General features: G+C 38.1%; 1 protein-coding gene across 2 annotated transcripts in view; it reads left to right on the forward strand.

Moving 5' to 3' along the window:
* Window positions 1-2,882: 2,882 nt before the first annotated feature.
* Window positions 2,883-27,160, forward strand: part of DTD1 (D-aminoacyl-tRNA deacylase 1) — a 551,014-nt gene continuing 526,736 nt past the window's right edge. For both annotated transcript variants that reach the window (XM_053712002.1, XM_053712001.1), the window contains exon 1: window positions 2,883-3,018. In XM_053712002.1, the coding sequence (XP_053567977.1) occupies window positions 2,976-3,018 (43 nt within the window). In that variant the 5' untranslated portion in view covers window positions 2,883-2,975. The remainder of the gene's footprint in view (window positions 3,019-27,160) is intronic.

Genomic DNA, 27,160 nt, shown 5'->3' on the forward strand with positions numbered 1-27,160 from the left:
ACAAACTTTTTTTCCAGTCATGTGACTGTTATTGAAAAGCATTGAGAAGCAGTGCATTTATTAAAATAGCCAGTAGGTGGAGCTGTCCGCTTGTGTTGCAGCAAAGCCAAGCAAGCTGAAATTAATCAGTTTAACCAGACATGAGCTATCAAGCAGATTTAAAAGGAACAAGATCTTCCTGTCTATAAATCAGTCCAAATTGGAATGCATAGAAAGAACTGTTTGCAGAAAAATGCAAGTGAAGTCTGTGTTGTGTGATTATTTTATTAGGTTTATAATGCTGTTTAGCAAATGTTTTTGTTCATTTAACTTAGTTTAATTATATATTCTGTGTTGTGTGATTATTTTATTAGGTTTATAATGCTGTTTAGCATGTAAAGTCTTCATTTCAAAGCTTTAAAAATAATTTATTAGGTGTTACTTATGACAATTTTGAGAGGGGCCTGGAACCTATCTCCCTCACTTCCCATTGACTTACATTATAAACTGGGTTTCAATTTACAACGGTTTCGATTTACAACCATTCCTTCTGGAACCTAACCCCAGCGTAAACTGAGGGCTACCTGTACGTACTTTTTGTAAATATCATTGCGTTTCATATGTTTACCCTTTCTGAGTAATCATCACCCGAAATTTTATAGAATTCCGAACCCACCGCCAGCAATAACTTCTAATCATCCAATCGAGACTGATAACCCAAGTTATCAACATGGCGGATTATCACTGCTATGCGCATGCGCGATTTTATCAAACGTCACTGGAAGAAAACATGCAAGCCGCTTATGGCTCAATGTGGAGTGAGTGAAAGAATATGCGAATGCGCGGGTAGACAAATAGATTTGCGCATGCGAACAGTGACATCTCAAGTTAATGAGATGCAAAGTGAAAGGATATGCGCATGCGCGGGTAGACAAATCGATTTGCGCATGCGAACAGTGACATCTCAAGTTAATGAGATGCAATTATTGAAATTACTACTGTTACGTTTGTTGTATTGTGCGCCTCCCATATTTGAGGGTTGGCTGATTATTAAAGGGACATGAAACCCAATTTTTTTTCTTTCATGATTTAGATAGAGCATGCAATTTTAAACAACTTTCTAATTTACTTCTATTATCTAATTTGCTTAATTCTCTTGAGATACTTTGCTGAAAAGCATATCTAGGCTCAGTAGATGCTAATTGATTGCTGCACATAGATGCCTCGTGTGATTGGCTCCCCTATGTGCATTGCTATTTCTTCAATAAAGGATATCTAAAGAATGAAGCAAATTAGATAATAGAAGTAAATTGGAATTTTGTTTAATATTGTATTATCTACTTAAATCATGAAAGAAAAAATGTGGGTTTAGTGTCCCTTTAAAATGAATATTTTTCATGTCTAGAAACTTCGTTTCAGACTACAAATAGGTATGTGAGGATATGTAAACATGTTACATATGATATTGATGATAAGTTGGTGGAAAAAAAACAAAAGTTTTGGAATCCTTTAAAAAGACACTCAGATGCACACACAAACACTCGGAAACATACTCAGACAGACACAAAAACACTCAGGCACACACACAAACACTTAGACACACACACACACAAAAACACTCAGGCACACACACAAAAGCACTCAGACACACACACACAAACAAAAACTCAGACACACACACATACAAAATATGTAAACTGCACTGCATTCATTATAAAGCTCATACCTGGAGATGCTCCCTGGCTCAGCAGAGCATTATATGAAAGATAAACAGAGCACTCTAAAAATAAATCACTAAAGAAAAGGTTTAGGCGGGCAAACTATGACAATTCTGCTCTCTGACTCTGTTCCAAGTCTGTCAGTGCACAACCCCGGGCCGCGTGCCTACCGCTTCTTTTATCCAAGCACCTCTGCTCTCTGCCCACCCCCAGACCCCCGCCTGCCCTCCCCTCCTACCTCTTCAGTGTGAACTTAGTGTACCGTAACCGTACCCGTCTGGTGGGCATCATACGTGGCTCCTTCACTTTAGAGACAGTGTCAGACAGTCATGCGGTCAGGTGCCAGGCATTCCCCTGATGATTTCCCAGTTCCCATTTAGAGAGACAGCACAGCAGTGAGTGACTCCACTGCTCCACACGTCACCGAGCAGTGAGCACAGATAGGCAGGCAGGTTTAGGCTAGCAGCGCAACTTCGCAAGCCCCACGGCACGTCCACAGCATTCATCGTGAAATTGGGCAGGGGAGGAGCAAAGTACAAACAAGCAAAAGCAGCCAGGAAAACTATTTGTGGAAATTGCAGCACTGGCTCATGGTGCAAAAAAATGAAGTGTCTACAACTTCCCCAGTCCCACTAATGTTCACAAATGCTGACCCCTCTAATAAAAAAATATATGCATCTCTACATTGTATTTCAATAAAATAAAAAAAAAGTTGTTTTTTTTTTGGTGGTGTCACCCCTTTCTGACTTCTCCACTTGGACTTTTAGCGTTCTCTGAGCAAGATGACCTATGGAAAGCTGATCATCTGATCTCACTGGGAATGTGCAGAAAGCATATCGTGTACCTTTGAGAGAGTATGCATATTAGATAGTCATACAGATAAAACAATTAATGACCGATTCAGAAATCGATCATTGTAGTCATGTGAATGTAATTCTGGTGCTACATAAGCACAGTATATGCAAAGTTAAAGTGTAAATGTGGTATTGGAGAAAATGCGAATCTGTTCTCTACAACTTGTTATTGGGCTGACAAGCTTCTTTAAACAACCGCACCACAAACGCTTTGGTACAAGGCTAACAGTACATCTGCCAGACTCGTCACCAAAGTGCTTGATGGAGAGGCTTTAGTCTTCCCTGTGAGTCAGCAGATGCAGTAACACTTTATAGCCACTAGGTGGCGTTTCGAGAGAGCAGGTTGCACTTGCAAGGAAGCTGGGATCTAAGCAAGAAACCACTGAGTTCGTAGTTCTAACCTGCTGCTCACTATCGGGGAACCATGAGAGCGATTATTCAAAGGGTCACTCAGGCCAGTGTCACCGGTAAGTGCGGAACAGTATGTGTATACTGACTGCAGTTACAAAGCCAGATAACGAGTGTTATACTTGTAGCAACTGCAGTAGGTGGTCGGCAAACCCACAGCATGTTTGTGGATATGCAGTGTTTCCACGCACCGTGAGAGTTCATGGAGCGTGTGTGTACTGACAGCGCAGCCACTGTAGTCTCCACCTAGGTAATGTATAGCAGGAAGCGGCTCGTGAACTTCCTGTGCTGTGTGCATCATCACCATGCCAATGCCCCGCTGCATATATATATATATTTGCTCCATACCAATACAATAATCTATTTTTGTCCCACTAGAATAACGTTTGGGTGGTTGCAGTAGGGCTTCTGTTTACATTATAGTAAAATTACAAAGTATTTTTGTGTGTGGTTTGCATAAGATTATTCACATCTGACTGTAGCAAGTAAAAGAGTGACACTGTTGTCCTGGTTCTATTTTGACTCCCAGTAACAAAATAAAAACAACATGCTATGTGTTTCAACCATGGTTTAAATACTGGAGTCAAGCTATCAGACAGTTTAAAAATCCAAGTCAAGCTATCAGACACTGTTTTGGAGCTATCAGACAGGTTTAAAACAGTAGTCAAGCTATCAGACACTTATTTGTTAGTACTTTCTTAAGACTATTAAAGGCTGTACCATACATATATGCTAATAAGAAATGTTTTAATGAATACCACAAGCATTTTTGTTATAAATTTCACTCAAATGTAAAAAAAAGTCATATTCCAGCATTTCTCTAAGCGTTAAAAACAAAATTCCCCATTGTTCACCACAGCTAGTTCAAACAATGACCCCACTAAGATATCACAAAGTATGGAAACTTTTTAGTGTGGAATTTTAAAAATATAGGGCCCCACACTTCCCTAAAATTGCAAAAATCATCACTTTCAAGCAATTTCACTTAGGGATAAAAGCAAAATCTCCCATTGTGCCACTACATTTTCACCACAGCTAGCTTACACAATGACCCCTCTACGATATCATAAATTTTGGAGAGTTTTTACTGTGGAATTTTAAAAATATTGGGCCCCAAATGTCCCTCGAATTGCATAAATTGGCCCTTTTCAGCAAATTCACTTAGCAATAAAAAAGAAATCTCCCATTGTTCCACAAAAATTTCACCACAGCTAGCTCACACAATGACCCCTCTATGGTATCACTAAGTTTGGACCATTTTTACTGTGGAATTTTAAAAATATTGGGCCCCAAATGTCCCTTGAATTTCATAAATCGGCCCTTTTCAGCAAATTCACTTAGGAATAAAAATGAAATCTCCCATTGTTCCACTAAAGTTTCACCACAGCTAGCTCACACAATGACCCTCTACGATATCACAAAGTTTGGAGACTTTTTACTGTGGAATTTTAAAAATATTGGGCCCCAAATGTCCCTTGAATTTCATAAATCGGCCCTTTTCAGCAAATTCACTTAGGAATAAAAAAGAAATCTCCCATTGTTCCACTAAAATTTCACCACAGCTAGCTCACACAATGACCACTCTACGATATCACAAAGTTTGGAGACTTTTTACTGTGGAATTTTAAAAATATTGGGTCCCAAATGTCCCTCGAATTACATAAATTGGCCCTTTTCAGCAAATTCACTTAGGAATAAAAAAGAAATCTCCCATTGTTCCACTAAAATTTCACCACAGCTAGCTCACACAATGACCACAATACGGTATCATTAAGTTTGGACCATTTTTACTGTGGAATTTTAAAAATATTGGGCCCCAAATGTCCCTTGAATTTCATAAATCGGCCCTTTTCAGCAAATTCACTTAGGAATAAAAAAGAAATCTCCCATTGTTCCACTAAAATTTCACCACAGCTAGCTCACACAATGACCCCTCTACGGTATCACTAAGTCTGGACTATTTTTACTGTGGAATTTTAAAAATATTGGGCCCCAAATTTCCCTCAAATTGCAAAAATAGTCACTTTCCAAAAATTTCACTTTGGGATAAAAAATAAATCTCCCATTGTTCCACTAAAATTTCACCACAGCTAGCTCACACAATGACCCCTCTACGGTATCACTAGGTTTGGACCATTTTTACTGTGGAATTTTAAAAATATTGGGACCCATATGTCCCTCGAATTGCATAAATAGGCCCTTTTCAGCAAATTCACTTAGGAATAAAAAAGAAATCTCCAATTGTTCCACTAAAATTTCACCACAGCTAGCTCACACAATGACCCCTCTATGACATCACAAAGTTTGGAGACTTTTTACTGTGGAATTTTAAAAATATTGGTACCCATATGTCCCTCGAATTGCATAAATAGGCCCTTTTCAGCAAATTCACTTAGGAATAAAAAAGAAATCTCCCATTGTTCCACTAAAATTTCACCACAGCTAGCCCACACAATGACCCCTCTATGACATCACAAAGTTTGGAGACTTTTTACTGTGGAATTTTAAAAATATTGGTACCCATATGTCCCTCGAATTGCATAAATAGGCCCTTTTCAGCAAATTCACTTAGGAATAAAAAAGAAATCTCCCATTGTTCCACTAAAATTTCACGACAGCTAGCTCACACAATGACCCCTCTACGGTATCACTAAGTTTGGACCATTTTTACTGTGGAATTTTAAAAATATTGGGCCCCAAATGTCCCTTGAATTTCATAAATCGGCACTTTTCAGCAAATTCACTTAGGAATAAAAAAGAAATCTCCCATTGTTCCACTAAAATTTCACCACAGCTAGCTCACACAATGACCCCTCTACGATATCACAACGTTTGGAGACTTTTTACTGTGGAATTTTAAAAATATTGGGCCCCAAATGTCCCTCGAATTGCATAAATTGGCCCTTTTCAGCAAATTCACTTAGGAATAAAAAAGAAATCTCCCATTGTTCCACTAAAATTTCACCACAGCTAGCTCACACAATGACCACTCTACGGTATCATTAAGTTTGGACCATTTTTACTGTGGAATTTTAAAAATATTGGGCCCCAAATGTCCCTTGAATTTCATAAATCGGCCCTTTTCAGCAAATTCACTTAGGAATAAAAAAGAAATCTCCCATTGTTCCACTAAAATTTCACCACAGCTAGCTCACACAATGACCCCTCTACGATATCACAAAGCTTGGAGACTTTTTACTGTGGAACTTTAAAAATATTGGGACCCATATGTCCCTCGAATTGCATAAATCGGCCCTTTTCAGCAAATTCACTTAGGAATAAAAAAGAAATCTCCCATTGTTCCACTAAAATTTCACCACAGCTAGCTCACACAATGACCCCTCTACGATATCACAACGTTTGGAGACTTTTTACTGTGGAATTTTGAAAATATTGGGCCCCAAATGTCCCTCGAATTGCATAAATTGGCCCTTTTCAGCAAATTCACTTAGGAATAAAAAAGAAATCTCCCATTGTTCCACTAAAATTTCACCACAGCTAGCTCACACAATGACCACTCTACGGTATCATTAAAGTGATGGTAAATGCATCAGTTGTGCAAGACAAATTTCTTTTGCTCTGACCTTAACTAGCACATCGATGTGATTATATAAATAAAAAAACTTTTTTTCACTGTTCGATTCCGCTTTTATTACCCTCTCCGTACAGTCTTATAATCATCCTCTCTATAATTTTCTCACGGGGCAGCTTTGATTGACAACGCTTTTAGCCAATCATCAGCTCACCATGCGCCCCATGTGAAATATGAAGTGCACGCTCCCGTCCTCTACACTAACTCGCTGCTACTTACTGCGCATGCTCAATTATTACGCTAACTGCGCATTTCTGTATTAGACTATTAGAGCTGAGTGAGTATTCTCATATAGAAATGCACAGTTAGCGTAATAATTGCGCATGCGCAGTGAGTTAGTGTAGAGGACGGGAGCGTGCACTTCATATTTCACATGGGGCGCATGGTGAGCTGATGATTGGCTAAAAGCGTTGTCAATCAAAGCTGCCCCGTTAGAAAATTATAGAGAGGCTGATTATAAGACTGTACGGAGAGGGTAATAAAAACAGAATCGAACAGTGAAAAAACGTTTTTTTATTTATATAATCACATCAATGTGCTAGTTAAGGTCAGAGCAAAAGAAATTTGTCTTGCACAACTGATGCATTTACCATCACTTTAAGTTTGGACCATTTTTACCTTGGAATTTTAAAAATATTGGGCCCCAAATGTCCCTTGAATTTCATAAATCGGCCCTTTTCAGCAAATTCACTTAGGAATAAAATAGAAATCTCCCATTGTTCCACTAAAATTTCACCACAGCTAGCTCACACAATGACCCCTCTACGATATCACAAAGTTTGGAGACTTTTTACTGTGGAATTTTAAAAATATTGGGACCCATATGTCCCTCGAATTGCATAAATCGGCCCTTTTCAGCAAATTCACTTAGGAATAAAAAAGAAATCTCCCATTGTTCCACTAAAGTTTCACCACAGCTAGCTCACACAATGACCCCTCTACAGTATCACTAAGTTTGGACCATTTTTACTGTGGAATTTTAAAAATATTGGGCCCCAAATGTCCCTTGAATTTCATAAATCTGCCCTTTTCAGCAAATTCACTTACGAATAAAAAAGAAATCTCCCATTGTTCCACTAAAATTTCACCACAGCTAGCTCACACAATGACCCCTCTACGCTATCACAGAGTTTGGAGACTTTTTACTGTGGAATTTTAAAAATATTGGGCCCCAAATGTCCCTCGAATTGCATAAATTGGCCCTTTTCAGCAAATTCACTTAGGAATAAAAAAGAAATCTCCCATTGTTCCCCTAAAATTTCACCACAGATAGCTCACGCAATGACCCCTCTACGCTATCACAAAGTTTGGACCATTTTCACTGTGGAATTTTAAAAATATTGGGCCCCAAATGTCCCTTGAATTTCATAAATCGGCCCTTTTCAGCAAATTCACTTAGGAACAAAAAAGAAATCTCCCATTGTTCCACTAAAATTTCACCACAGCTAGCTCACACAATGACTCTCTACGATATCACAAAGTTTGGAGACTTTTTACTGTGGAATTTTAAAAATATTGGGCCCCATATGTCCCTCAAATTGCATAAATAGGCCCTTTTCAGCAAATTCACTTAGGAATAAAAAAGAAATCTCCCATTGTTCCACTAAAATTTCACCACAGCTAGCTCACACAATGACCCCTCTATGGTATCACTAAGTTTGGACCATTTTTACTGTGCAATTTTAAAAATATAGGGCCCCAAATGTCCCTTGAATTTCATAAATCGGCCCTTTTCAGCAAATTCACTTAGGAATAAAAAAGAAATCTCCCATTGTTCCACTAAAATTTCACCACAGCTAGCTCACACAATGACCCCTCTATGGTATCACTAAGTTTGGACTATTTTTACTGTGGAATTTTAAAAATATTGGGCCACAAATGTCCCTCAAATTGCAAAAATAGTCACTTTCCAAAAAATTCACTTTGGGATAAAAAAGAAATCTCCCATTGTTCCACTAAAATTTCACCACAGCTAGCTCACACAAAGACCCCTCTACGGTATCACTAATTTTGGACCATTTTTACTGTGGAATTTTAAAAATATTGGGCCCCAAATGTCCCTTGAATTTCATAAATCGGCCCTTTTCAGCAAATTCACTTAGGAATAAAAATGAAATCTCCCATTGTTCCACTAAAATTTCACCACAGCTAGCTCACACAATGACTCATCTACAATATCACAAAGTTTGGAGACTTTTTACTGTGGAATTTTAAAAATATTGGGACCCATATGTCCCTCAAATTGCATAAATAGGCCCTTTTCAGCAAATTAACTTAGGAATAAAAAAGAAATCTCCCATTGTTCCACTAAAATTTCACCACAGCTAGCTCACACAATGACCCCTCTATGGTATCACTAAGTTTGGACCATTTTTACTGTGGAATTTTAAAAATATAGGGCCCCAAATGTCCCTTGAATTTCATAAATCGGCCCTTTTCAGCAAATTCACTTAGGAATAAAAATGAAATCTCCCATTGTTCCACTAAAATTTCACCACAGCTAGCTCACACAATGACCCATCTACAATATCACAAAGTTTGGAGACTTTTTACTGTGGAATTTTAAAAATATTGGGACCCATATGTCCCTCGAATTGCATAAATAGGCCCTTTTCAGCAAATTCACTTAGGAATAAAAAAGAAATCTCCCATTGTTCCACTAAAATTTCACCACAGCTAGCTCACACAATGACCCCTCTACGGTATCACTAAGTTTGGACCATTTTAACTGTGGAATTTTAAAAATATTGGGCCCCAAATGTCCCTTGAATTTCATAAATCGGACCTGTTCAGCAAATTCACTTAGGAATAAAAAAGAAATCTCCCATTCTTCCACTAAAATTTCACCACAGCTAGCTCACACAATGACCCCTCTACGATATCACAAAGTTTGGAGACTTTTTACTGTGGAATTTAAAAAATATTGGGCCCCAAATGTCCCTCGAATTGCATAAATTGGCCCTTTTCAGCAACTTCACTTAGGAATAAAAAAGAAATCTCCCATTGTGCCACTAAAATTTCACCACAGCTAGCTCACACAATGACCCCTCTACAAAATCACTAAGGCCTAGATTTAGAGTTGGGCGGTAGCCGTGAAAACGAGCGTTAGAGCCTCCTAACGCTGGTTTTGGGCTACCGCCGGTATTTAGAGTCAGTCATTAAAGGGTCTAACGCTCACTTTCCAGCCGCGACTTTTCCATACCGCAGATCCCCTTACGTCATTTGCGTATCCTATCTTTTCAATGGGATCTTTCTAACGCCGGTATTTAGAGTCGTGGCTGAAGTGAGCGTTAGAAATCTGACGACAAAACTCCTGCCGCAGAAAAAAGTCAGTAGTTAAGAGCTTTCTGGGCTAACGCCGGTTTATAAAGCTCTTAACTACTGTGCTCTAAAGTACACTAACACCCATAAACTACATATGTACCCCTAAACCGAGGTCCCCCCACATCGCCAACACTCGATTAAATTTTTTTTTTTTTTTTTAAAGTTTTTTTATTGAGGTTGTGGAAAAAGCAAGACAACTTATGCAAGGTAATAAACCAAAAAAATCACATAGACATAATATATTACAATAAAGTGGCTTCCATATAGGAAAGCAAGATTCACATTGGAAGAAATGCCAGACTGAAAGTTGGAACCTCATTTTCATTATTACACAAACAGTAGTTAATTTAGATGGTCTTATAGATAGAGTAAATTGACGAGTTATATTTCAGGTAACATCAAAAATTTTTTTCAGTTAAATGGTGTGATATGATATGTGAGTGTGATAAAATATCTAGGGTGCGGTATATACAAGATGAACCGCATAGTGAGATCTCCCCAAAAGGGAGGTATATTATAAAGGGGGGGGGGAGGTTGGAATTTGAATGTAATGAGTGGATTTATATCAAATAAGATGTGCATATTAATAGCCATATGTGCAATGATTATAATGATTTTGATGAGGGTACTGGGTTAAGAGAAACAGTGTGATTCATGAGTAGATGCCTGTCTCTGAGTCCCCAAACATAGATAGAGGCTAATACCTAGATGAAATGACGGGAGAGAGGGTCTTGCCGCCTCGGCCGCTGGCAGCTCGACCTCCATGTAATAACATCATTGGAGGGGACATGGGGGTAGGGGCATAGGGGAAAGCAGAGGTGAGAGGCTCAAAATTAGGTGGATATTATTTAAATGGGTATTTCTGAAGATAACAAGCTTAATAAATGCTCCACAGAGATCATGTGACTAGAATGTATGGGAGGTTGCTACTAACATGGGATTTGGGTTTCTACTTGAAGGAATAATAGTAAATATGAACCCATAAGTGTTCCATCCGCTATAATTACCCCATTTTCTGGTTATGATCAATTACCACCTTTGAGGGTAAGGGGCAGAGAAACCTCCACATGTAATATAACATAACATAAATGTACCCACAGATATAAGCAGCAATGTCCTTATATACTTCTCTTAAACTATCCCCCATAGTCTCATGTAATTACAGTATATTAGCTTATATAGGGATAACATATAGCTTTGGGACTTCAGCAAGTTTTAACCCAGCACACAGTAAGGGAAAGTATTGGGGAGGGTAATATACAAGCAGCAATCGCTTAGTTGGGCACAATAGCTTATATAGAGATGTGAGAAAACATATAATATAGAGTATAATCATGCGATCAAAAAGAAGATGGTACTTAAATATTGACATCACATTTCTCAACTCGTAGAATACTTTTTGTAGCCTATACAGTAAACATATGTGTAATGCAGCAAATGCCCCAGACCACTCAAATAAAGTAAATGTTTAAAGGGAAATCTGGGGTATGTCCATGTACATCATATGTCCTTTCTGCACGTTTTAGACCTAATGTAGTTACCATCCTTTTAAGGTAATAAACAGTTAGCCCTGCAATTAGTTTGTTAAGAGTAAATTTCTGAGAATAGGGGTAAATTTCAATAAGTACTACTTTGCGTACATTAAACAAGCTAGGGAGTAAAACTGCGAAACACAAAGAGATCTTAACAATAAACATAGGCTCAACAGGGCTTCCTTGCAAATAATAAGAGGTACAGTAAGTAAAACACGACAGAACGCAAAAGAGGTAATATGGCAAATAATTAAATGGCTAGGCAGCAACAGTTTCTTAGTATCGTGCAAGCTACATATTTAAGCAGGCTAAAATATAAAGACATGCATGATCCCCATATCAGTATACCTATAGCTAGGTCAAAATATCTATATTCTTATGTGAACTGTACATTATGTTCTCAAGAGGCTATGTTTTGTAAGCGGTAGTAAACAATAAATCCGCTAACTCCAAGAAATAAGTATACTTCCTGAAAAGCAGCTATCAGTAGAGTACATAGAGTTGGCGGCAGCATAAGATATTGAGTGTTAGTCCTTGTAACTGAGGATATATGGATTAATGCAAGCTTTAACAGATGTTCAGCTCAAACAAATAGAAGTATACTGTCGCCAGAGGCTCCGCCATATCTATCCTATTCCAGTCTTAAAATGCTTCAGGGAGACTCCCCAATCTCCATCACACTGATACGAGGCATCTGAAGCTGTGGGAGACACATCAGTGTTACCGCTAACATCGTTAGGGCTGCTGAAGGAGCATAATAGTAGAGGGGCTGTAAATAGGTCCGTTACGCTGCTTAGACCAACTGCGAGGTTGGGAGACCCGCTCCCCCAGTCTGCTTCCTTATAGGGCATCTTCCCTCTTCGTGAGAATTCTGGCCACAGCTGGAGGAAACTCTGCTTCTTAGACACTAAAGGTGCCCGGTCTGTTACAGGAGCATCGGCAACCACTAGCTCTGTAATTGCACTTGCGCTGGTCAGGGAAGGTATGTTCACCTTCTTGTGCAGGGTAGGGCTGATAGCCGGCTCGGCAACTGAAGGTGTTGTACTCGCGTTGTTCACTGCCCCATTGCTCTGTGGAACATGTGTAGGGAGGGATGGATGCCGGGGCCCCGAAGCATCACACCCCGCCCAAGCATCTGTATAGACATGATATTGGGGGTTACTGTTTGCCAAGTCCATTTCAGCCTGACGAACCGCCATTTCAAGCGTGTAATCAAAGGTTGCTCGGTAGTTGTCTAAAAGATTACTCAGTTCTCTTAGTATACATGCCGTTGCTGTCATTTTGTGGTCTCACTGCAGCTGCCAATCCACAACTCAGTAAGGTAACGGCTAGTCCACTTTTTTGGCCTCCAGTTGTCTACCGCATGGGTAGAAAGATGGCTGCAATCTAATGGTCTGTTCAGCGAGGCAGATCAAGAGGTTAAGGCTTCATCTGAGAGCTGCTGCGTGCCTCTGCCTCAGTACCTAGAAGCTTCAATGTTAATGAGATTTGCTTTGTAATAAAGTTTATGGACCCGAGCGGCCATCAAAGTTAGATATTATATATATAAGAGCTGGAGCTATTGCGATGTGCGACCGCTCGGATCCAAAGCTGGCTCCGCCCCCTCGATTAAATTTTTTTAACCCCTAATCTGCCGACCGCCACCTATGTTATACTTGTGTACCCCTAATCTGCTGCCCCTAACACCGCCGACCCCTATATTATATTTATTAACCCCTAACCTGCCCCCCACAACGTCGCCGCCAGCTACCTACAATAATTAACCCCTAATCTGCCGACCGCAAAGCGCCGCCAACTACGTTATCCTTATGTACCCCTAAACTGCTGCCCCTAACACCGCCGACCCCTATATTATATTTATTAACCCCTAATCTGCCCCCCTCAACGTCGCCTCCACCTGCCTACACTTATTAACCCCTAATCTGCCGAGCGGACCGCAACGCTACTATAATAAAGTTATTAACCCCTAATCCGCCTCACTCCCGCCTCAATAACCCTATAATAAATAGTATTAGCCCCTAATCTGCCCTCCCTAACATCGCCGACACCTAACTTCAAGTATTAACCCCTAATCTGCTGACCGAATCTCGCCGCTACTGTAATAAATGGATTAACCCCTAAAGCTAAGTCTAACCCTAACACTAACACCCCCCTAAATTAAATATAATTTAAATCTAATGAAATAAATTAACTCTTATTAAATAAATTATTCCTATTTAAAGCTAAATACTTACCTCTAAAATAAACCCTAATATAGCTACAATATAAATTATAATTATATTATAGCTATTTTAGGATTTATATTTATTTTACAGGTAACTTTGTATTTATTTTAACCAGGTACAATAGCTATTAAATAGTTAAGAACTATTTAATAGCTAAAATAGTTAAAATAATTACAAAATTACCTGTAAAATAAATCCTAACCTAAGTTACAATTAAACCTAACACTACACTATCAATAAATTAATTAAATACAATATCTACAAATAAATACAATGAAATAAACTAACTAAAGTACAAAAAATAATAAAGAACTAAGTTACAAAAAATAAAAAAATATTTACAAACATTAGAAAAATATTACAACAATTTTAAACTAATTACACCTACTCTAAGCCCCCTAATAAAATAACAAAGACCCCCAAAATAAAAAAATGCCCTACCCTATTCTAAATGAAATAAGTTCAAAGCTCTTTTACCTTACCAGCTCTGAAAAGGGCCCTTTGCGGGGCATGCCCCAAAGAATTCAGCTCTTTTGCCTGTAAAAAAAAAACATACAATACCCCCCCCTTCAACATTACAACCCACCACCCACATACCCCTAATCTAACCCAAACCCCCCTTAAATAAACCTAACACTAAGCCCCTGAAGATCTCCCTACCTTGTCTTCACCTCACCGGATCCTGATCTGTCCAGAAGAGCCTCCGATGTCTTGATCCAAGCCCAAGCGGGGGGTTGAAGAGTGACGTCCATCCTCGGGCTGAAGTCTGGATCCAAGCGGCGGCTGAAGAACTCCATCATCGGGCTGAAGTCGGAAGTCCATCATCGGGATGAAGTCTTCTATCAAGCCGCATCTTCAATCTTCTTTCTTCAGGAGCGGAGCGAGCCATCTTCTTCCAAGCCGACGCGGAGCATCCTCTTCAACCGACGCCTACTAGCCGAATGACGATTCCTTTAAATGACGTCATCCAAGATGGCGTCCCTCGAATTCCGATTGGCTGATAGGATTCTATCAGCCAATCGGAATTAAGGTAGGAATATTCTGATTGGCTGATGGAATCAGCCAATCAAAATCAAGGTCAATCCGATTGGCTGATCCGATCAGCCAATCAGATTGAGCTTGCATTCTATTGGCTGTTCCGATCAGCCAATAGAATGCGAGCTCAATCTGATTGGCTGATCGGATCAGCCAATCGGATTGAACTTGATTCTGATTGGCTGATTCCATCAGCCAATCAGAATTTTCCTACCTTAATTCCGATTGGCTGATAGAATCCTATCAGCCAATCGGAATTCGAGGGACGCCATCTTGGATGACGTCATTTAAAGGAACCGTCATTCGGCTAGTAGGCGTCGGTTGAAGAGGATGTTCCGCGTCGGCTTGGAAGAAGATGGCTCGCTCCGCTCCGGAAGAAAGAAGATTGAAGATGCGGCTTGATAGAAGACTTCATCCCGATGATGGACTTCCGACTTCAGCCCGATGATGGAGTTCTTCAGCCGCCGCTTGGATCCAGACTTCGGCCCGAGGATGGACGTCACTCTTCAGCCCCCCGCTTGGGCTTGGATCAAGACTTCGGACCCTCTTCTGGGCAGATCGGTACCCGGTGAGGTGAAGACAAGGTAGGAAGATCTTCAGGGGCTTAGTGTTAGGTTTATTTAAGGGGGGTTTGGGTTAGAGTAGGGGTATGTGGGTGGTGGGTTGTAATGTTGGGGGGGTATTGTATGTTTTTTTTACAGGCAAAAGAGCTGAATTCTTTGGGGCATGCCCCGCAAAGGGCCCTTTTCAGGGCTGGAAGGTAAAAGAGCTTTGTACTTTTTTATTTTAGAATAGGGTAGGGCATTTTTTTATTTTGGGGTCTTTGTTATTTTATTAGGGGGCTTAGAGTAGGTATAATTAGTTTAAAATTGTTGTAATATTTTTCTAATGTTTGTAAATATTTTTTTATTTTTTGTAACTTAGTTCTTTTTTATTTTTTGTACTTTAGTTAGTTTATTTAATTGTAGTTATTTGTAGGTATTGTATTTAATTAATTTATTGCTAGTGTAGTGTTACGTTTAATTGTAACTTAGGTTAGGATTTATTTTACCGGTAATTTTGTAATTATTTTAACTAGGTAGCTATTAAATAGTTCTTAACTATTTAATAGCTATTGTACCTGGTTAAAATAAATACAAAGTTGCCTGTAAAATAAATATTAATCCTAAAATAGCTACAATATAATTATAATTTATATTATAGCTATATTAGGGTTTATTTTACAGGTAAGTATTTAGATTTAAATAGGAATAATTTATTTAATAAGAGTTAATTTATTTAGTTAGATTTAAATTATATTTAACTTAGGGGGGTGTTAGTGTTAGGGTTAGACTTAGCTTTAGGGGTTAAAAAATTTATTAGAGTAGCGGTGAGCTCCGATCGGCAGATTAGGGGTTAATACTTGAAGTTAGGTGTCAGCGATGTTAGGGAGGGCAGATTAGGGGTTAATAAATATAATATAGGGGTCGGCGGTGTTAGGGGTAGCAGATTAGGGGTACACAGGGATAATGTAGGTAGCGGCGGTTTACGGAGCGGCAGATTAGGGGTTAAAAAATATATGCAGGTGTCAGCGATAGCGGGGGCGGCAGATTAGGGGTTAATAAGTGTAAGGTTAGGGGTGTTTAGACTCGGGGTACATGTTAGAGTGTTAGGTGCAGACGTAGGAAGTGTTTCCCCATAGGAAATAATGGGGCTACGTTAAGAGCTGAACGCGGCTTTTTTGCAGGTGTTAGGTTTTTTTTCAGCTCAAACAGCCCCATTGTTTCCTATGGGGGAATCGTGCACAAGCACGTTTTTGAAGCTGGCCGCGTCCGTAAGCACCGCTGGTATCTAGAGTTGCAGTGGCGTTAAATTATGCTCTACGCTCCCTTTTTGGAGCCTAGCGCACTGAATACCCTGCCATTATGTGAACTCTAAATACCAGCGGTATTTAAAAGGTGCGGGGAAAAAAAAGCATGCGTTAGCTACGCGGGTTGTTACCGACAAAACTCTAAATCTAGGCATAAGTTTGGACCATTTTTACTGGGGAATTTTAAAAATATTGGGCCCCAAACGTCCCTTGAATTTCATAAATCGGCCCTTTTCAGCAAATTCACTTAGGAATAAAAAAGAAATCTCCCATTGTTCCACTAAAATTTGTGAGCTAGCTGCTCCTAAGTGTGAGCTAGCTGCTAGCTCCTAAGTGAATTTGCCTAAAAGGGCCGAATTATGAAATTCAAGGCACATTTGCGGCCCTATATTTTTAAAATTCCACAGTAAAAAGTCTCCAAACTTAGTGATACCTTAGAGGGGTGATTGTGTGAGCTAGCTGTCGTGAAATTTTAGTGGAACAATGGGAGATTTCTTTTTTATCCCAAAGTGAAATTTTTGAAAAGTGACTATTTTTGCAATTTGAGGGACATTTGGGGCCCAATATTTTTAAAATTCCACAGTAAAAATAGTCCAAACTTAGTGATACCGTAGAGGGATCATTGTGTGAGCTAGCTGTGGTGAAATTTTAGTGGAACAATGGGAGATTTCTTTTTTATTCCTAAGTGAATTTGCTGAAAAGGGCCGATTTATGAAATTCAAGGCACATTTGGGGCCCTATATTTTTAAAATTCCACAGTAAAAACTCTCAAAAATGTGTGATATCGTAGAGGGGTCATTGTGTGAGCTAGCTGTTGTAAAATTTTAGTGGAACAATGGGAGATTTCTTTTTTATTCCTAAGTGAATTAGCTGAAAAGGGCCGATTTATGAAATTAAAGGGACATTTGGGGCCCAATATTTTTAAAATTCCACAGTAAAAATGGTCCAAACTTAGTGATACCTTAGAGGGGTCATTATGTGAGCTAGCTGTGGTGAAATTTTAGTGGAACAATGGGAGATTTCTTTTTTATCACAAAGTGAAATTTTTGGAAAGTGACTATTTTTGCAATTTGACGGACATTTGGGGCCCAATATTTTTAAAATTCCACAGTTAAATGTCTCCAAACTTTGTGATATCATAGAGGGGTCATTGTGTGAGCTAGCTGTGGTGAAATTTTAGTGGAACAATGGGAGATTTCTTTTTTATTCCTAAGTGAATTTGCTGAAAAGGGCCGATTTATGAAATTCAAGGGACATTTGGGCCCAATATTTTTAAAATTCCACAGTAAAAATGGTCCAAACTTAGTGATACCGTAGACGGGTCATTGTGTGAGCTAGTTGTGGTGAAATTTTAGTGGAACAATGGGAGATTTCATTTTTATTCCTAAGTGAATTTGCTGAAAAGGGCCGATTTATGAAATTCAAGGGACATTTGGGGCCCAATATTTTTAAAATTCCACAGTAAAAATGGTCCAAACTTAGTGATACCTTAGAGGGGTCATTGTGTGAGCTAGCTGTGGTGAAATTTTAGTGGAACAATGGGAGATTTCTTTTTTATCCCAAAGTGAAATTTTTGGAAAGTGACTATTTTTGCAATTTGACAGACATTTGGGGCCCAATATTTTTAAAATTCCACAGTAAAAAGTCTCCAAACTTCGTGATATCATAGAGGGGTCATTGTGTGAGCTAGCTGTGGTTAAATTTTAGTGGAACAATGGGAGATTTCATTTTTATTCCTAAGTGAATTTGCTGAAAAGGGCCGATTTATGAAATTCAAGGGACATTCGGGGCCCAATATTTTTTAAATTCCACAGTAAAAATGGTCCAAACTTAGTGATACCTTAGAGGGGTCATCTTGTGAGCTAGCTGTGGTGAAATTTTAATGGAACAATGGGAGATTTCTTTTTTATCCCAAAGTGAAATTTTTGGAAAGTGACTATTTTTGCAATTTGAGGGACATTTGGGGCCCAATATTTTTAAAATTCCACAGTAAAAATACCGCAAACTTAGTGATAACGTAGAGGGGGCATTGTGTGAGCTAGCTGTGGTGAAATTTTAGTGGAACAATGGGAGATTTCTTTTTTATTCCTAAGTGAATTTGCTGAAAAGGGCCGATTTATGAAATTCAAGGCACATTTGGGGCCCTATATTTTTAAAATTCCACAGTAAAAACTCTCCAAAATGTGTGATATTGTAGAGGGTTCATTGTGTGAGCTAGCTGTGGTGACATTTTAGTGGAACAATGGGAGATTTCTTTTTTATTCCTAAGTGAATTTGCTGAAAAGGGCCGATTTATGAAATTCAAGGGACATTTGGGGCCCAATATTTTTAAAATTCCACAGTAAAAATGGTCCAAACTTAGTGATACCATAGAGGGGTCATTGTGTGAGCTAGCTGTGGTGAAATTTTAGTGGAACAATGGGAGATTTCTTTTTTTATTCCTAAATTAATTTGCTGAAAAGGGCCTATTTATGCAATTCGAGGGACATATGGGTCCCATTATTTTTAAAATTCCACAGTAAAAAGTCTCCAAACTTTGTGATATCATAGAGGGGTCATTGTGTGAGCTAGCTGTGGTGAAATTTTAGTGGAACAATGGGAGATTTCATTTTTATTCCTAAGTGAATTTGCTGAAAAGGGCCGATTTATGAAATTCAAGGGACATTTGGGGCCCAATATCTTTAAAATTCCACAGTAAAAATGGTCCAAACTTAGTGATACCTTAGAGGGGTCATTGTGTGAGCTAGCTGTGGTGAAATTTTAGTGGAACAATGGGAGATTTCTTTTTTATTCCTAAGTGAATTTGCTGAAAAGGGCCGATTTATGAAATTCAAGGCACATTTGGGGCCCTATATTTTTAAAATTCCACAGTAAAAAGTCTCCAAACTTTGTGATATTGTAGAGGGGTCATTGTGTGAGCTAGCTGTGGTGAAATTTTAGTGGAACAATGGGAGATTTCTTTTTTATTCCTAAGTGAATTTGCTGAAAAGGGCCGATTTATGAAATTCAAGGGACATTTGGGGCCCAATATTTTTAAAATTCCACAGTAAAAATGGTCCAAACTTAGTGATACCGTAGAGGGGTCATTGTGTGAGCTAGCTGTGGTGAAATTTTAGTGGAACAATGGGAGATTTCTTTTTTATCCCAAAGTGAAATTTTTGGAAAGTGACTATTTTTGCAATTTGAGGGACATTTGGGGCCCAATATTTTTAAAATTCCACGGTAAAAATAGTCCAAACTTAGTGATACCCTAGAGGGGTCATTGTGTGAGCTAGCTGTGGTGAAATTTTAGTGGAACAATGGGAGATTTCTTTTTTATTCCTAAGTGAATTTGCTGAAAAGGGGCGATTTATGAAATTCAAGGGACATTTGGGGCCCAATATTTTTAAAATTCCACAGTAAAAATGGTCCAAACTTAGTGATACCTTAGAGGGGTCATTGTGTGAGCTAGCTGTGGTGAAATTTTAGTGGAACAATGGGAGATTTCTTTTTTATCCAAAGTGAATTTGCTGAGGGACATATGGGTCCCAATATTTTTAAAATTCCACAGTAAAAAGTCTCCAAACTTTGTGATATCGTAGAGGGGTCATTGTGTGAGCTAGCTGTGGTGAAATTTTAGTGGAACAATGGGAGATTTCTTTTTTATTCCTAAGTGAATTTGCTGAAAAGGGCCGATTTATGAAATTCAAGGGACATTTGGGGCCCAATATTTTTAAAATTCCACAGTAAAAATGGTCCAAACTTAGTGATACAGTAGAGGGGTCATTGTGTGAGCTAGCTGTGGTGAAATTTTAGTGGAACAATGGGAGATTTATTTTTTATCCCAAAGTGAAATTTTGGGAAAGTGAATATTTTTGCAATTTGAGGGACATTTGGGGCCCAATATTTTTAAAATTCCACAGTAAAAATACCCCAAACTTAGTGATACCGTAGAGGGGTCATTGTGTGAGCTAGCTGTGGTGAAATTTTAGTGGAACAATGGGAGATTTCTTTTTTATTCCTAAGTGATATTGCTGAGGGACATATGGGTCCCAATATTTTTAAAATTCCACAGTAAAAAGTCTCCAAACTTTGTGATATCGTAGAGGGGTCATTGTGTGAGCTAGCTGTGGTGAAATTTTAGTGGAACAATGGGAGATTTCTTTTTTATTCCTAAGTGAATTTGCTGAAAAGGGCCGATTTATGAAATTCAAGGGACATTTGGGGCCCAATATTTTTAAAATTCCACAGTAAAAATGGTCCAAACTTAGTGATACAGTAGAGGGGTCATTGTGTGAGCTAGCTGTGGTGAAATTTTAGTGGAACAATGGGAGATTTATTTTTTATCCCAAAGTGAAATTTTGGGAAAGTGAATATTTTTGCAATTTGAGGGACATTTGGGGCCCAATATTTTTAAAATTCCACAGTAAAAATAGTCCAAACTTAGTGATACCGTAGAGGGGTCATTGTGTGAGCTAGCTGTGGTGAAATTTTAGTGGAACAATGGGAGATTTCATTTTTATTCCTAAGTGAATTTGCTGAAAAGGGGCAATTTATGAAATTCAAGGGACATTTGGGGCCCAATATTTTTAAAATTCCACAGTAAAAATGGTCCAAACTTAGTGATACCTTAGAGGGGTCATTGTGTGAGCTAGCTGTGGTGAAATTTTAGTGGAACAATGCGAGATTTCTTTTTTATCCCAAAGTGAATTTTTTGGAAAGTGACTATTTTTGCAATTTGACAGACATTTGGGGCCCAATATTTTTAAAATTCCACAGTAAAAATACCCCAAACTTAGTGATACCGTAGAGGGGTCATTGTGTGAGCTAGCTGTGGTGAAATTTTAGTGGAACAATTGGAGATTTCTTTTTTATTCCTAAGTGAATTTGCTGAAAAGGGCCGATTTATGAAATTCAAGGCACATTTGGGGCCCTATATTTTTAAAATTCCACAGTAAAAAGTCTCCAAACTTTGTGATATTGTAGAGGGGTCATTGTGTGAGCTAGCTGTGGTGAAATTTTAGTGGAACAATGGGAGATTTCTTTTTTATTCCTAAGTGAATTTGCTGAAAAGGGCCGATTTATGAAATTCAAGGGACATTTGGGGCCCAATATTTTTAAAATTCCACAGTAAAAATGGTCCAAACTTAGTGATACAGTAGAGGGGTCATTGTGTGAGCTAGCTGTGGTGAAATTTTAGTGGAACAATGGGAGATTTCTTTTTTATTCCTAAGTGAATTTGCTGAGGGACATATGGGTCCCAATATTTTTAAAATTCCACAGTAAAAAGTCTCCAAACTTTGTGATATCGTAGAGGGGTCATTGTGTGAGCTAGCTGTGGTGAAATTTTAGTGGAACAATGGGAGATTTCTTTTTTATTCCTAAGTGAATTTGCTGAAAAGGGCCGATTTATGAAATTCAAGGGACATTTGGGGCCCAATATTTTTAAAATTCCACAGTAAAAATGGTCCAAACTTAGTGATACAGTAGAGGGGTCATTGTGTGAGCTAGCTGTGGTGAAATTTTAGTGGAACAATGGGAGATTTATTTTTTATCCCAAAGTGAAATTTTGGGAAAGTGAATATTTTTGCAATTTGAGGGACATTTGGGGCCCAATATTTTTAAAATTCCACAGTAAAAATACCCCAAACTTAGTGATACCGTAGAGGGGTCATTGTGTGAGCTAGCTGTGGTGAAATTTTAGTGGAACAATGGGAGATTTCTTTTTTATTCCTAAGTGATATTGCTGAGGGACATATGGGTCCCAATATTTTTAAAATTCCACAGTAAAAAGTCTCCAAACTTTGTGATATCGTAGAGGGGTCATTGTGTGAGCTAGCTGTGGTGAAATTTTAGTGGAACAATGGGAGATTTCTTTTTTATTCCTAAGTGAATTTGCTGAAAAGGGCCGATTTATGAAATTCAAGGGACATTTGGGGCCCAATATTTTTAAAATTCCACAGTAAAAATGGTCCAAACTTAGTGATACAGTAGAGGGGTCATTGTGTGAGCTAGCTGTGGTGAAATTTTAGTGGAACAATGGGAGATTTATTTTTTATCCCAAAGTGAAATTTTGGGAAAGTGAATATTTTTGCAATTTGAGGGACATTTGGGGCCCAATATTTTTAAAATTCCACAGTAAAAATAGTCCAAACTTAGTGATACCGTAGAGGGGTCATTGTGTGAGCTAGCTGTGGTGAAATTTTAGTGGAACAATGGGAGATTTCATTTTTATTCCTAAGTGAATTTGCTGAAAAGGGGCAATTTATGAAATTCAAGGGACATTTGGGGCCCAATATTTTTAAAATTCCACAGAAAAAATGGTCCAAACTTAGTGATACATTAGAGGGGTCATTGTGTGAGCTAGCTGTGGTGAAATTTTAGTGGAACAATGGGAGATTTCTTTTTTATCCCAAAGTGAATTTTTTGGAAAGTGACTATTTTTGCAATTTGACAGACATTTGGGGCCCAATATTTTTAAAATTCCACAGTAAAAATACCCCAAACTTAGTGATACCGTAGAGGGGTCATTGTGTGAGCTAGCTGTGGTGAAATTTTAGTGGAACAATTGGAGATTTCTTTTTTATTCCTAAGTGAATTTGCTGAAAAGGGCCGATTTATGAAATTCAAGGCACATTTGGGGCCCTATATTTTTAAAATTCCACAGTAAAAAGTCTCCAAACTTTGTGATATTGTAGAGGGGTCATTGTGTGAGCTAGCTGTGGTGAAATTTTAGTGGAACAATGGGAGATTTCTTTTTTATTCCTAAGTGAATTTGCTGAGGGACATATGGGTCCCAATATTTTTAAAATTCCACAGTAAAAAGTCTCCAAACTTTGTGATATCGTAGAGGGGTCATTGTGTGAGCTAGCTGTGGTGAAATTTTAGTGGAACAATGGGAGATTTCTTTTTTATTCCTAAGTGAATTTGCTGAAAAGGGCCGATTTATGAAATTCAAGGGACATTTGGGGCCCAATATTTTTAAAATTCCACAGTAAAAATGGTCCAAACTTAGTGATACAGTAGAGGGGTCATTGTGTGAGCTAGCTGTGGTGAAATTTTAGTGGAACAATGGGAGATTTATTTTTTATCCCAAAGTGAAATTTTGGGAAAGTGAATATTTTTGCAATTTGAGGGACATTTGGGGCCCAATATTTTTAAAATTCCACAGTAAAAATAGTCCAAACTTAGTGATACCCTAGAGGGGTCATTGTGTGAGCTAGCTGTGGTGAAATTTTAGTGGAACAATGGGAGATTTCTTTTTTATTCCTAAGTGAATTTGCTGAAAAGGGGCGATTTATGAAATTCAAGGGACATTTGGGGCCCAATATTTTTAAAATTCCACAGTAAAAATGGTCCAAACTTAGTGATACCTTAGAGGGGTCATTGTGTGAGCTAGCTGTGGTGAAATTTTAGTGGAACAATGGGAGATTTCTTTTTTATCCCAAAGTGAAATTTTTGGAAAGTGACTATTTTTGCAATTTGACGGACATTTGGGGCCCAATATTTTTAAAATTCCACAGTAAAAATACCCCAAACTTAGTGATACCGTAGAGGGGTCATTGTGTGAGCTAGCTGTGGTGAAATTTTAGTGGAACAATGGGAGATTTCTTTTTTATTCCTAAGTGAATTTGCTGAGGGACATATGGGTCCCAATATTTTTAAAATTCCACAGTAAAAAGTCTCCAAACTTTGTGATATCGTAGAGGGGTCATTGTGTGAGCTAGCTGTGGTGAAATTTTAGTGGAACAATGGGAGATTTCTTTTTTATTCCTAAGTGAATTTGCTGAAAAGGGCCGATTTATGAAATTCAAGGGACATTTGGGGCCCAATATTTTTAAAATTCCACAGTAAAAATGGTCCAAACTTAGTGATACAGTAGAGGGGTCATTGTGTGAGCTAGCTGTGGTGAAATTTTAGTGGAACAATGGGAAATTTTATTTTTTATCCCAAAGTGAAATTTTGGGAAAGTGAATATTTTTGCAATTTGAGGGACATTTGGGGCCCAATATTTTTAAAATTCCACAGTAAAAATAGTCCAAACTTAGTGATACCGTAGAGGGGTCATTGTGTGAGCTAGCTGTGGTGAAATTTTAGTGGAACAATGGGAGATTTCTTTTTTATTCCTAAGTGAATTTGCTGAAAAGGGCCGATTTATGAAATTCAAGGGACATTTGGGCCCAATATTTTTAAAATTCCACAGTAAAAATGGTCCAAACTTAGTGATACCGTAGACGGGTCATTGTGTGAGCTAGTTGTGGTGAAATTTTAGTGGAACAATGGGAGATTTCATTTTTATTCCTAAGTGAATTTGCTGAAAAGGGCCGATTTATGAAATTCAAGGGACATTTGGGGCCCAATATTTTTAAAATTCCACAGTAAAAATGGTCCAAACTTAGTGATACCTTAGAGGGGTCATTGTGTGAGCTAGCTGTGGTGAAATTTTAGTGGAACAATGGGAGATTTCTTTTTTATCCCAAAGTGAAATTTTTGGAAAGTGACTATTTTTGCAATTTGACAGACATTTGGGGCCCAATATTTTTAAAATTCCACAGTAAAAAGTCTCCAAACTTCGTGATATCATAGAGGGGTCATTGTGTGAGCTAGCTGTGGTTAAATTTTAGTGGAACAATGGGAGATTTCATTTTTATTCCTAAGTGAATTTGCTGAAAAGGGCCGATTTATGAAATTCAAGGGACATTCGGGGCCCAATATTTTTTAAATTCCACAGTAAAAATGGTCCAAACTTAGTGATACCTTAGAGGGGTCATCTTGTGAGCTAGCTGTGGTGAAATTTTAATGGAACAATGGGAGATTTCTTTTTTATCCCAAAGTGAAATTTTTGGAAAGTGACTATTTTTGCAATTTGAGGGACATTTGGGGCCCAATATTTTTAAAATTCCACAGTAAAAATACCGCAAACTTAGTGATAACGTAGAGGGGGCATTGTGTGAGCTAGCTGTGGTGAAATTTTAGTGGAACAATGGGAGATTTCTTTTTTATTCCTAAGTGAATTTGCTGAAAAGGGCCGATTTATGAAATTCAAGGCACATTTGGGGCCCTATATTTTTAAAATTCCACAGTAAAAACTCTCCAAAATGTGTGATATTGTAGAGGGTTCATTGTGTGAGCTAGCTGTTGTGACATTTTAGTGGAACAATGGGAGATTTCTTTTTTATTCCTAAGTGAATTTGCTGAAAAGGGCAGATTTATGAAATTCAAGGGACATTTGGGGCCCAATATTTTTAAAATTCCACATTAAAAATGGTCCAAACTTAGTGATACCATAGAGGGGTCATTGTGTGAGCTAGCTGTGGTGAAATTTTAGTGGAACAATGGAGATTTCTTTTTTTATTCCTAAATTAATTTGCTGAAAAGGGCCTATTTATGCAATTCGAGGGACATATGGGTCCCATTATTTTTAAAATTCCACAGTAAAAAGTCTCCAAACTTTGTGATATCATAGAGGGGTCATTGTGTGAGCTAGCTGTGGTGAAATTTTAGTGGAACAATGGGAGATTTCATTTTTATTCCTAAGTGAATTTGCTGAAAACAGCCGATTTATGAAATTCAAGGGACATTTGGGGCCCAATATCTTTAAAATTCCACAGTAAAAATGGTCCAAACTTAGTGATACCTTAGAGGGGTCATTGTGTGAGCTAGCTGTGGTGAAATTTTAGTGGAACAATGGGAGATTTCATTTTTATTCCTAAGTGAATTCGCTGAAAAGGGGCAATTTATGAAATTCAAGGGACATTTGGGGCCCAATATTTTTAAAATTCCACAGTAAAAATGGTCCAAACTTAGTGATACCTTAGAGGGGTCATTGTGTGAGCTAGCTGTGGTGAAATTTTAGTGGAACAATGGGAGATTTCTTTTTTATCCCAAAGTGAAATTTTTGGAAAGTGACTATTTTTGCAATTTGACGGACATTTGGCGCCCAATATTTTTAAAATTCCACAGTAAAAATACCCCAAACTTAGTGATACCGTAGAGGGGTCATTGTGTGAGCTAGCTGTGGTGAAATTTTAGTGGAACAATGGGAGATTTCTTTTTTATTCCTAAGTGAATTTGCTGAGGGACATATGGGTCCCAATATTTTTAAAATTCCACAGTAAAAAGTCTCCAAACTTTGTGATATCGTAGAGGGGTCATTGTGTGAGCTAGCTGTGGTGAAATTTTAGTGGAACAATGGGAGATTTCTTTTTTATTCCTAAGTGAATTTGCTGAAAAAGGCCGATTTATGAAATTCAAGGGACATTTGGGGCCCAATATTTTTAAAATTCCACAGTAAAAATGGTCCAAACTTAGTGATACAGTAGAGGGGTCATTGTGTGAGCTAGCTGTGGTGAAATTTTAGTGGAACAATGGGAGATTTATTTTTTATCCCAAAGTGAAATTTTGGGAAAGTGAATATTTTTGCAATTTGAGGGACATTTGGGGCCCAATATTTTTAAAATTCCACAGTAAAAATAGTCCAAACTTAGTGATACCGTAGAGGGGTCATTGTGTGAGCTAGCTGTGGTGAAATTTTAGTGGAACAATGGGAGATTTCTTTTTTATCCCAAAGTGAATTTTTTGGAAAGTGACTATTTTTGCAATTTGACAGACATTTGGGGCCCAATATTTTTAAAATTCCACAGTAAAAATACCCCAAACTTAGTG

This window comes from Bombina bombina, chromosome 4 (assembly GCF_027579735.1).
Source record: "Bombina bombina isolate aBomBom1 chromosome 4, aBomBom1.pri, whole genome shotgun sequence".
Taxonomy (NCBI): domain Eukaryota; kingdom Metazoa; phylum Chordata; class Amphibia; order Anura; family Bombinatoridae; genus Bombina; species Bombina bombina.